The sequence below is a fragment of the Vespa velutina genome, chromosome 22, assembly GCF_912470025.1.
Source record: "Vespa velutina chromosome 22, iVesVel2.1, whole genome shotgun sequence".
NCBI classification, from domain to species: domain Eukaryota; kingdom Metazoa; phylum Arthropoda; class Insecta; order Hymenoptera; family Vespidae; genus Vespa; species Vespa velutina.
In genome coordinates this window covers 3,935,701-3,948,094 of record NC_062209.1, presented here as the reverse complement: position 1 = coordinate 3,948,094, position 12,394 = coordinate 3,935,701, and the positions used below count along the sequence as shown (strand labels likewise).

The window sequence follows — 12,394 nt, the reverse complement described above, 5'->3', positions numbered from 1 at the left end:
GAATAAAAGAATGGGCAACATTTCGAGGAGGTAATTCGTTCGAGGAAACACGCATCTTTCTTTTTATTAAACAGCTGGTAACATTTGTCACGATAACGTTATGTCATAGAACGTGCTTCGTAAACGTCATCGTTCTGCCTCCATTATGCCAATAAAGTGAATCGGTCGCGTTTACGACTGTACCAATAAAAATTAATGAATTCTAGTAATTTCTATTCAGAAAGCATTCTTCCGATCTTTCGGGTTTATCGAAATTTTACGTTAAAAGAAATTTGAAATTTGAAGGAAAACTTGATTACCGAGCGTTCCTCGGTTTCATCGATAAAAATTCACTTACCTGTACGTACAAATAAAGTAATAAAGCAGTCCATCGTAAATGTCGTCTCACGATGTGTCGTGCGACCATTGGATCTTTATTCGTGAATGATTACGTATCTGATCGAAACGGAAAATTTATCGTTAACGTTATCGTTGAACGTTTTTCTTTTCGCTTTTTTTCTTTTTCCTTTTTTCCTTTGATAGGTACTTGCATTTTCGAAAAATTTTTCAAAGTCAGCAAGATGCTAAAACATGAAATTTATTCATTTGTGGCGACTGACGCAAACGACCAAACGTAGTCCATAGAAATTGCTAGCACTGGTCTGCATTTCAATCCGAAATATATATATATATATATATATATATATATATATATATATATATATATATTATATATGTAACCGTGCGAATGCGAAATTGTATTCTAGCACCGACACGGACGGAACCGACGCCTTACGTAATCAAACGAATTCAAATGTTTCATTATATTAAGTTGTACCGTGCGAATAATCGAACGATCTTATAATCGAATGGATCGGACGACGAAAAATAAGTTCGCTCGTTGTTCGGGAGACTTTCGAAGAAAGTTAATTTCGTAAAAACATAATGTATTTGGGTACTTCGATGAATACGACGCGATAACTTACATTTAAACGATACAAAAAGAGATAAGTCGCGTCTATATATAGTATAGGTATATATCCTCTAAACGTCGTAGCCCGTTCAACTCTGGAAGCAACGATCGATCTTTTTCGCGTGACTCTCCTTGTCAGTCGTTCTATGTCGTTCTATCTCGTATTACGTATGGTACGTCTACTTACGATTTTACTTTTTTATAATCAACGTTATCCTCAATGTTAATAATTTTAACGCATCCACGGAAAGCTCTTCGACTCGAGACAAGTACAAAGGACGTATACGTCGTACCCTAAAATGGCTTTATTAACTCGTAACCTTACACGTGTTTAATATGTAGTACTTGCCACAGATATATTCCGTAAATGTATATCATTGTTTCAATATTCATTCATTCATCCTCGACGATCAACGTGCTCGATTACGTACGTAAGGGGCTTCTAAAGTAATCATGGCGAGGCATCCATTAAAATCTACTCGCAATTATTCCCACATGTTAAAAATTCACTTTTTACCTTTGCGTTTTATATAGTATACAAAAGTGTCTCGTCTTTTAAACCTTTCTTTTTTTTTTGTTTTCCTTCGCGAAAAATACGCCAACAATGACGTTTACTTTAGAGATAAAAATACCGTCGAACTTCCGATCAGTACTGCCGTCAACTATATATCTATTTACACACACACGCTCGCACACACACTGTATATGTATATATATATATATATATATATATACACACGCACACACACGCACACACACGCACACACAAACACACATATATTTATAATTATGCAAATCGTACGGACGATACGATACCTAGCGTCAATTTTCTCTCTCCCTCCCTTCCTCCTTCAAATGGTAATTTTCCATAAACTTGGGGCGTTCGATCGATCGATCGATCATTTTTCACTCTATTATTTCCCAGGAAAAAAAAAAATTCAAATCCGAAAATTACAGTGAGATCTCTCTGTTTTGGTTACTTATCGTAATCGCCTCTTTCTACTTGCTTCTTTTCCATATCCTTTATACAATTATAAAATATTTTCAAGATACACTCGCAGGCCAGGAATAAAGTCCGAGCAATTCTTGATGCATCCCCTTCTTCTTGAGAGGACTCTTTCAACGAATTTATCGTTGAAAACCTTCGAATCGCATCGTCTCTTGTCACATAAATATCGTACACACGATTTATCATACATAATCATCATTTTCACGGTAACATGATGGAGCGCTTTAAGAAGATGCACGAGCGATGATATGATTAAAAGCATGATATGAAAAGAGCTTGTTTATCGTAGCTCGCAAAGAGATAAGTCCGCTAAAGCGAATCGCGCGTATCGAGATTGGATTCGAAGACGTTTTACTTTTTCCTTCATTATCTGATTACGTACGAGAGAAAAAACAATCAAAGAAGAAAAGACACATACTTACGTACTGCACCTTCTCTTACGTCCTAATTCATAAAAATGTGTCCGATAATTAAGCTTCGTTATGTAACGATTTCTCCGTTATAAAAATTACTGTCTCCAATCGTAGGATAAGAAAAGAAAGAAAGAAAGGGAAAAAAACAAAAAAAAAAAAAAAAAAGAAAAAAAAAAGAAAAAAGAAAAACAAAAGAAAACTACTTACGACTTTTTACCCAACGAATATATCGGCGCGTCCCTGTGACTACGCTTTTGGAAAAGTTTATACGCGATAAACAAGAGACAATGAGAAGGATTCCAATCGTCGTGTTATACACAATAAACTCTCAAAGAGAGTTTACAAAGACGCGAATTAATATATAATATATATTAAAGTAATTTTTAGCTTGCATACGAAACAACATCCGTCTGCTATATGTTACATACAATTGTTATCACCATTCACACGATTTTCATAGGAGCTTCATCCCAAATCATCCATCCCCCCCCCCCCCCCCATTCCCAAATTTGCGGCTTCGTCGACCGTCCGTCGACATCATTAGGTAGGACGAATAAAAAACGAAGCCTCCAAACTTGAGGTTGCACCGATTCTTCTTTTTCTTTCTTTTTTTTTTTTTTTTTTTTCTTTTTTTTCATTTTTCTTCTTTTTTTTTTTTTTTTTTTTTTTTCTTTTTTTTTTTTAATCGTTTCGTACATTTCCTTTTCAAAAATATCAGGAAAAAGTATCGAGGTATCGAAGAAACGGCTGTATGCTTTAGACATTTTACCCGTGTATCGTGTCCCGCAATCCTTTTTCTCATAGCAGGAACACGCAAATTATTAACGGTGGCGCTTAGCGACCCGCCTAAAAAATTACAAAAATGATTATAAAACGAACGTGTCCTTGCGCAAGCCATCCCGAACACGTTCCTTTCTTTTCTCTCTTTTCTTTGTTTTCTTTGTTTCTTTTTTGTTTTTTTTTTGTTTTTTTTTGTTTTTATTTTTTTTTTTTTGTGTGTGTGTGTCAACTATTTTAATCTCATTCCCGTTCGTTAAATATTAATTATTTTTGGCTTGGTAACTATGTAAAAATCTAAATTAAATAACGGTTTATTATTCGTGTACGAATGCGTTGGTATTTGGATCAAGGTTAAGGTTGATTATTAACGTTGATCTAAATCCCTTATCAAAATAATTATAATAGAAATTTGGTGAAATCAAAGGGCAAAGTTAATCTTGCGTCCGGCGATGATCGTACGTGCAAAAGAACTTGCCTGCCAAGTATTGTGCGTGAAAAGAAGAAAAAGTAGGATCGCGATGCGTAATTGCAATTTTACGCATAAAGAAGAACGTAAATGCTATGACGCTTGTCTGGCAGTATTCAAATATCATCGCTCCAAATACCTCACGGACTAATAATGTCTATCGAACGGCAAATAGGTATAATATACATATTTATATTTTTATATGTATATATATATATATATATATATATATATATATGTATATGTATGTGTATATGTATATGTATATGTATATGTATATGTATATGTATATGTATATGTATCGTATATATTATCATCATTTCTTTCTTTAGTCTGCATGGCCTACGGTGCCAATGGAAGCATTTTGCTGTCACTTTACAATGGCATTGCACGAACCAATATTTAAAGACCCCGCGTCAAGAAGTTGTCGGTTTCTCTTTATGAGAGACAATGTTTTATCAAAACGATGATGATAAGCGCCATTTTGACTTCATCTTAAATATATGCATATAAACGTTAAGTAATCTTCCGTCTTACGTTCGCAGTGATTTGTTCAATTCGCACGGTAAATAATCCTAAAGGAAATAAACAACGTTCGAGATGTAAGAAAAATGTGTCGGTCGATTAATGAACTGACGCCCCTTCCCCACCCCGCCCTGAATCACCGGCTATAGTACGTCGCTATAATATTTCTTTTTTTGGCAGTGTTACACGTTGTATGCACGATTAAAAGAGTTTCGTTCAAGTTCTTGATACTTCTTGAAGAAGCTTAATTCTCTTAAGGTAGGTAGTAGGTCGTAGAACCAACATGCGTAAATACGCGATGCATTCGTCACGCTTATTGCTTAAAAAATGGCACTGATTAATGAAATACGAAAGTCGTTGACTGTCCAGAGCATTAGTTCAAATAGAATACCTTTGCACCTATCCACCTTTGTTGGTTCTACAATGATCTAAACTAAATTTACTCGTCCGATCGGAGCAATGAGAATCCTTCTCTACAGTTTGAATTCGTTACGAAAGGCAACGCGTGATTTCTATTCCGTACTCCTTAAAAAATAATATATCGATAAATGAAGAAATCGTACGATATTAAGAATCAATGAAATGAAATACGTTAATAAAAAGTTATGATAGGTTGTTCATTACGCAACATTCTCGCAAACGTACGCGGCCAACTTATTTTCAATCCATATTCGTCCGTTGTAAAAAAAAAAAGAAAAGAAAAAAAAGAAAAAAAAAAAAAAAAAAAAAAAAAAAAAAAGAAAAAAAAAGGAACATAATAAGTAAAAAACGTGCAATTATAGATTTCCCTGTAAGAGAAATCATATTCGGTTCGTTATGTGATACTCCGTGCAAGGAAATAAAAAGTTCAGTGATCGCTGTAAACGCTTAGGGCCCCGTAATTTTCAACGTTTCCGCCGAACTGAGATTTCTTATAAGAATCCTTTTGCTTTTGCACGTGTATCGGTGATGCATCTCCGAGCATAGCTAGCATGTATTTGCGCGTAGGCGAGTGCACTGCATTTTGTTAGGGAGGCACGTATGGGGGCGGTTTTCTGTACGTCGGCGTTGGCTTCGGACGATTTTGTCGATTTGTATCGCGATTCGTCGCAAACGGTGGCGGCGGTTGGTAAGGCTCCTCGGAATTTTCTTTCGGCAACATTGGCACGTCCGCGCCGTCCTCGGTCTTTTGATATTCAGGAGGTGGAAGCGGTGGTTTCTCTTCCTTCAGAATAACGGGCGACTTATTGCCTAAAGTAAAATCAAAATTCACATTAGAGAGTAATTTAGACTTTGAACACGAGCGTATTAATCGATCGAAATCGATTAATTGAGAGAGAGAGAGAGAGAGAGAGAGAGAGAGAGAGAGAGTTGTTTGGCAACAACAAAATAAGTTAAATACCTGGGTCTGGTTTTTCATCGAGCTCGTCCTGAAATATCACGGGTATTCCCTTGCTACGGAAGCTCTGTCGCTCGTCGTCCTGCTCGCTAACGCTCATTTTCCCGCTGCGTCTACGTTTGTAAAGTATGCACGCGATGACGCCGGCGAGAATGAGCATGGCCGCTATTATAATGGCGGGCAGTACGAAGGTTATTAGATAATCATCGTGGAATGCACCGATCGAGGTGGAATCGTCGACGGGTGGCACGTGACTGTCCGGAGAATGGACGCCCGTCAATTCACCGCGACATATTCCCATTGGGATTACAGTGATTTGCTTAACTGGGAACTTCAGGCCCATCACGTCCAAAACCTCGTCGGTAACAGATCGTCTGTCGTTGTCGCTCTTAACCAATACCGCCCGTAATCTGTTAACTTCTTCGTGGGCACAATAAGCCGTTGGTAATGTTCTGTTGTGCCACGTGATGACAGTACTGCCGTTCGAAATGCTGCGCAATGAAATGGCGCTCGTGTCACGGTCGTGATACAAGTCACGCAATTTTTCTACAAAATTGCGTTTTTGCATGGCTGAATGAGCGAACGATTCGTAGGGTATATCCAGGGTCATCGAAAACTCAACCGTATGCGTCATGGGCGGAGCCGGATGTACAACGACCACTAAACCGTCCGTGGCGCTTGCGCCTGCAATTAAAGCAACGTTCATATGTAGACAAAGACTGAATTAATTTTATTGGATATTATTTATATAGGAATTAAAACAATCCTTTTTGATTACCCTCTCTATCTGTCACGACCAATTGATATTCCTTTCGACCTACGTCATTTTGCAGAGGTACGCCATAAAATTCTTGATTTTTATTATCGAACTGTAACCATTCGTCGGGCGGAATAGGGGTACGTTCGATCGTCAAAAGAGACATTTTCATATTGCGAGAGGATCCGTCTTCTGAATCGAAGAACGTGTCCTAGAGACAATAGAAATATTGTTTATGATAAATCCCAATTGAGTTGCAACAACGTGATCAATCTAATTTATCATCCTCTATCTCAAGAAAATTAATCGTTCCTCTATTAAAGATCCATTTGTTCGAAAATCATAATAATACGTACCTCTGGGACTTTGAATACAAGCAACTCCCCAACGGTGGCATTTACGTGATCCACTTGATTCCTTGGAACAGGAGGGAAATTTACTTTGGGCTCTTCGGTATGAGCTTTAGGTATTACCGATTGACGATTCATATCCTCGCACTGTCCGATCCCTTGGAAGACGACACGCTTCACTCTTAATTCAGGTGCCAAAGCTCCTCTCAATAAAGGACTAGGATCACCGTCCTTATCGATCAAAATCTAAGCAACGACGCAAAATATTCGTTTTAGAAAATGTAAGAATTGATAATAATTAAAAAATTAGATTCTTTCTGTAACACCTATTCCGTAAATACGTACGCGTAATAGTTCATTTATGTGATCCTTGGGACATTCGCTACTACGAGGGAAGGTGTCGTTCATCCAAGTGAAAATAGCTTGATCGTGATCGATGTCGATAGCCCGTACTGTAATATAATACGGATCTGCGTCGCCGTATAGTTCGGCCAAACTTCCAATAACCTGGAACGAAAACGTTACACGTTAAAAATTGTTATTGCCTCTGCGAATTGTGGAAATATCATCGAATACCTGTAATTCCCAATCAATATCGGTCGGGAAAAGATTGCGCTTATCTATTTTTAGATAAATACTAAATTCATGATTGACGATGCGACTCAATCTGTGCTGTTGAACGTGAACGTCCAATATGTCAGAGACGTTTAGCCCACCGCTATCCGTGGCCACCAATTCGTAATTCCAAGTAGAAATATCATTTTCGAGGGGTCTGCAACGATGGAAATAATGAAAAGACGACGAACGGACGGACGGACGGACGGACGATAGAGAGAGAGAGAGAGAGAGAGAGAGAGAGAGAGAGAGAGAGAGAGAGAGAGGCAGATAGGAAATAAAAGTTTCCGATGATATATACTTTACGACTGTAGTATGTGCACTTACAATCCGTAGACTTCTTGCGTACGAGGATTGAATTGAAGCCAATTGGTCGTTTTAATCGGTACACCTTGCAAGTATAGAACCAATTTTAAATTTCTCGTATCACCATCCTCGGGATCGCTGAAGGTGTCAGCAGGTATAACGTAACTTAACGGTTTGCCAGCTATCACACGAAGTTTCTTCAATCTTCTATCCTTTTTGGGTGGCAAATTGCTAATCGGAATTTCAATATTTTCCGTCGTAGCTTGCGACGGTGGAATCGTAACGATCGTAGTAGATTGAGCCGCCGTAGTACTAGGGACAGTAGTACTACTAATGATAGTAACACCAACGGTAGACGTGGCCGTATGTATCTCCGATTTCGTGTTAAATGTAGATAGCGTAGGAGTTTGCGTGGGCGGAATAGTCGTAGGGGCACTTGTACTCCCAACGATAGTAGACGACGCAATAGGGGTGCTCGTTGTAGGTTGGCGCGTTACAGGTACAGTCATTCCATATGTCGCCTAAATCGAGACCGAACAAATCTTAGGTAAGATCGAGGAAGAAATCCTCCTATTCCTTTGACCAATGTCAAACGATAAAGGCTCAAATCTTTTATATAATAATCTTACACCTGACGCGACCTAATAATGCGAGAATAAGCAGGAAATTAATGAATATTCGATGCGGACTAGGTAATCGAAATAGGAGCAAAATGGACTATCATACAAATGAAAAGCACAAAGCGTAGAAGCATTACCTCTTCGTACGTAACGTTAGCAAAAACAGTGGTAGGTTCTGTTTCTGCTCTTCCCGTAGCGCTGGTCGAAGCAGCTGTTGTGCTAAATTGAAGCGTAGTAATCGATGGTAGAGTGGTTGTGATTTCGGGAGAAATTGTGGGTAACAGAGTAACAGATTCCATGTCCACGCGTTGAGTATTATCTTCCCTCTCTTCCACCATAATATCCACCTTTGTAGGTTCTGTTGACGGAACAACGGTGGTCGAAGTGGTAGCTGGTGTTGTATCTGCTATTGTGCTTGTCGTAGTAATGCTACTTGTAGTAGTACTAGTAGTAGTAGTAGTAGTAGTAGTAATAGTAGTAGTAGTAGGAGTAGTAGTAGTAGTAGTAGTAGTAGTAGTAGTAGGAGTAGTACTCGTGGGCATTGTCGTAGCTTGAGTCGTTGTGGTTGAAGTTGTCGTAGTTGGCATGGTTGTAGTGGTTGTAGTTGATGATGATGATGATGATGATGATGATGACGGTGTAAATTGGGTGGTTGTTGTCTGCGAAATCGTTAGTAGATGCGATGTAAGGCACGAAAAACTTTGTTAGTTACATTAGAGGGAGAGCGCGAAGGTGTATGGCAGAATACTTTTGATCTCTTCTATCCCGGATTCGTCGCAAGATAGAGCCAATACGCTGTATGGAGTTTTAATTATCGACCTACATCGTCAGAGTGTGTCTAATCGGGATGGCTTAGCTACTGTGTGTACTGCGCGAATACTGCAAAATATTTGTCGACTATCCTAAAGGACGTACGAAATACAATTTTTAAGCACGGCACGTGACCCCCTTTTCAAGCAATGGCACAGCAAATGAGCGTAGACAAAGGAATGACAATTTCGATAAAAGCCGCGCGATTTAGCGACACATTTTTCAACAACTTTCTTTTCTCTTCTTTTATATGCATGTATACGCGTATAAAAATTCTTCTTTCGAATATAAAGAATTATACTTACGGTCAATATTGAACCATTGAACGAGGCGTTAGCGGCGTTTGACTCAGCGTTACGTGGATCTATGGATGGTACGATTTCTCGTTCGTCAACCTCTTCGTTCTGCTGCTGAAAGGAAAAAAGATTAAAACGTTTATTCGATTTAACAATTTCGCTTTTAAGGATAATTCAAATATGGACAGGCTCTATGAATTATTTCGTACGCCCAAATCCAATGTTTCTTCTCCATGATGATGCCTATGCGGATGTTCCAACCATTCGGTGTTTTCTCTCGAGTTTACGTTAGGCACGAAAGACGGTTGCAACGGTGGTTCCGTGATCGCTTCGTTATCATCGCCACCGTCCTCGTCCTCGCCATATTCATCGTCGTCATAATCGTAACCCTCGTAATCGTCGGCGTCGAAATCGCCAGATCCGGCTTCTCTACGGCTTCTGGATAGAAAGCTCGAGTCAGTCTTTACGCGCCACGATAGTACAGGAAGTTGAAGAACCTCCGCTAGTGTCCCATCTTTCGCCTGATCTCGCAGCTGTTTGACCAAATTCGTTTGGTGCCTCCATAAGTGACCGTCGCATCCAACCTGCAGTCACCAAAAGTCTCTTTACTTGTAGTCTATATACATATACATACATATATACACATATAAAATTTATATATAAAAGAATACTAGAATAATCATTTACCTGCCATTGGATAGCCGTCAGATGCCTCTCGGTACGATATTTAACATTCCCAGGGCCGGTAAATATAACCAGAGAATCGGGATTCAAAGTTTCCTTAGCGCTTTGCGGGTGCATAGAGAATGCACTCTGAAAACGAGATAGTGAAGGACGTACGACGTATAACCTGTGTGTGCGTGTGTATTATAGAGGATAAAAGAATACTAACCGCGTGGAGACCCAAAAATCCAGCAAGATTCTCGATCGCGTTTACTTTAACGGACGGCGTGAGATTCTCGAACTTGACATCCAGAAAGATCGTTAGCAGCGTCTGGTCCTCTCCTTCCTTACAGTGACTCTAAAATGGGAATAATCGTTTTAATATCCTCGCATTTCGTTTATACGACCGTTGCAAATGAAACCTGAAGAATTAATAGGGTCGTTGAATAGTTGGAAGCTTACTCGTACGTCGGTGACGCATGACAATATCAATTGGCATCAATCAGTTACCGTCTACGAAACTAATTTCTTTATGAGATTGAAATATAGCAATAAATCGCAACGACAAATCGACGACAAGGAGCTTTTAACGTCAATATATATCGTGTATATATAATGGCTTTTCGAAATTTAAACAATTACGTAGTTACACCGTTTTCCTTTCAAATTATTTATCTCTTTAACCTATATACTAGCATAAAGGACGATGAAAATTGCTAGGTAAAAAGATCATTTGGCAGGCATAATTTATTTATTAAGATTAGAAATCGAATAGTGCGATATCGTGTCAGGTGCTTCCTTTAATTGCGAATCGATAAATAAAGAATGATAGTATCCAAATAAAGAAATGTAATCGGAGTGTAAGAGGTTCATTCGACGTCGCTTTAACTTTAACGAGAGCATTAATTTTAATCGATCGAACGAAACCGAGTTATCCGATGGCCGAATTCGCCTTAAAAGCATATCATTCATTTTATCTTTCGTTCGGCTTCGAAACTTGACCTAGAAACTCGCGAATGGGTACCTGTTACGTGTGCGAGCTGAGGACGTAAAACGCTTGAAACGTTGCCAAGAAAATATTTTCTTCTGAAGCCGGAGGCAACCACGTGGAGGAGTGCCACGGTTAAAAAGAATCTGTTAACAAGACTAAATCGATAGGAAAAATCACTCAGTTTTCCACGATATGTTTCAAATCTAACGACGTTCCTCTGATCCCTTTATGTTGCGATATATAATTTGTCGAAAATGACAAACTTTAATTTTACCTTGCCGTCTTTATGCTTGACCTCCTCGCGTTTCTCCGGAACTACCTGCACGACGAAAGCGTCTTTGGCGTTGTCGCCGTGTTTCCCGATAGCCTTGACGATTAAATGATGATTACCGGCATCCTTCTTCGATGGGACACCAAGAAGAGTGGAAGCGGCATCGTCCCAGTACAACCAACGGGACAGGCTCTGTCCATTTGCCTCGTGTATCTGAAAATCGTGATAAATTCGATTCGATATATCTTTGCCAAAGTGAAATCGAAGATTTCAAGGGACAAAGATCGCAAATTGGATAGCAAACAAGACTCATTCGGATTGTTGGCTGTTCTCCCGTAGAGAGGGAGAGAGAGAGAGAGAGAGAGGGGGGGGGCGGGACGGACGAAGGAACGATTGGAACGAGTAAGTAAACTTTTGACGTTGAAACGACATCGGTACTCAAGAGAGAGTTTGGCACTTGTCCAGATATATATAGTGAGGGAGAAAGAAAGATATCACCTGTGCGAGTAAGGCGATGCGAGTCACTCACCTCGTAACGTTCTACGCTACCACCGAAAGCTTGTCTCGTGATCCTTAATTTGAAAATGTGACCGACTGGAACGACGACATCCGGTATATCCCATAATCTCTCGACTCGATGATGTCTCTTTGTATCTTTCGTCAATCTTCGATCCTGTTCCACTACGTTTCTACTACGATCGGCGATGTGCCTCTCGATCGAGGGAGTGCTGCTACTTTCCTCGCCGATGTCGTCAAAGACCAGATCGTCCTCTTGCAAGTTATATCCCAGCACTAGAGGCAGGATGAGGAGGAGGGACAGGTACGTCAGGATATGAGGCTTCATCATTTTTTTGGGGGGAGAATCTTCAGGCTCGCTTGTATCATACCATGCTGCTACACCTGTAAATTTTATTACTACTTAATACGATATCGAATAATTCGAGATATTTAAAAGAAAGAAAGAAAGAAAGAAAGAAAGAAAGGAAGGAAGAAAGAAAGAAAGAAAGAAAGAAAGAAAGAAAGAAAAGAACCATTTAAACACAACAGTCAATCGAGTAAGATATTTTATCGAAATAATACATTTATCATCGCGTCGTCATGTCGATAAAAATAGCCTTGACAATTTCTATCAGTTGCTTCATTCATTCAATATTATAATTGTACCGAAAGGGAACGGCGCTGATGATACTCT

General features: G+C 39.3%; 1 protein-coding gene across 9 annotated transcripts in view; it reads right to left on the bottom strand.

Annotated features, from left to right (window-relative positions):
- Nucleotides 1-909: 909 nt before the first annotated feature.
- Nucleotides 910-12,394, bottom strand: part of LOC124956506 (dystroglycan 1-like) — a 44,218-nt gene continuing 32,733 nt past the window's right edge. For 5 of the 9 annotated variants that reach the window (XM_047512407.1, XM_047512408.1, XM_047512409.1 and 2 more), the window contains exons 2-15: nucleotides 11,732-12,102; nucleotides 11,206-11,415; nucleotides 10,170-10,298; nucleotides 9,965-10,090; nucleotides 9,487-9,861; nucleotides 9,287-9,391; nucleotides 8,309-8,830; nucleotides 7,573-8,072; nucleotides 7,207-7,402; nucleotides 6,976-7,137; nucleotides 6,637-6,876; nucleotides 6,302-6,491; nucleotides 5,527-6,207; nucleotides 910-5,375 (exon numbers count right to left, since the gene is read on the bottom strand). In XM_047512407.1, the coding sequence (XP_047368363.1) occupies nucleotides 5,152-5,375; nucleotides 5,527-6,207; nucleotides 6,302-6,491; nucleotides 6,637-6,876; nucleotides 6,976-7,137; nucleotides 7,207-7,402; nucleotides 7,573-8,072; nucleotides 8,309-8,830; nucleotides 9,287-9,391; nucleotides 9,487-9,861; nucleotides 9,965-10,090; nucleotides 10,170-10,298; nucleotides 11,206-11,415; nucleotides 11,732-12,102 (4,031 nt within the window). In that variant the 3' untranslated portion in view covers nucleotides 910-5,151. The remainder of the gene's footprint in view (nucleotides 5,376-5,526; nucleotides 6,208-6,301; nucleotides 6,492-6,636; nucleotides 6,877-6,975; nucleotides 7,138-7,206; nucleotides 7,403-7,572; nucleotides 8,073-8,308; nucleotides 8,831-9,286; nucleotides 9,392-9,486; nucleotides 9,862-9,964; nucleotides 10,091-10,169; nucleotides 10,299-11,205; nucleotides 11,416-11,731; nucleotides 12,103-12,394) is intronic. The other 4 variants (XM_047512406.1, XM_047512413.1, XM_047512411.1 and 1 more) reach the window with 4 other exon arrangements.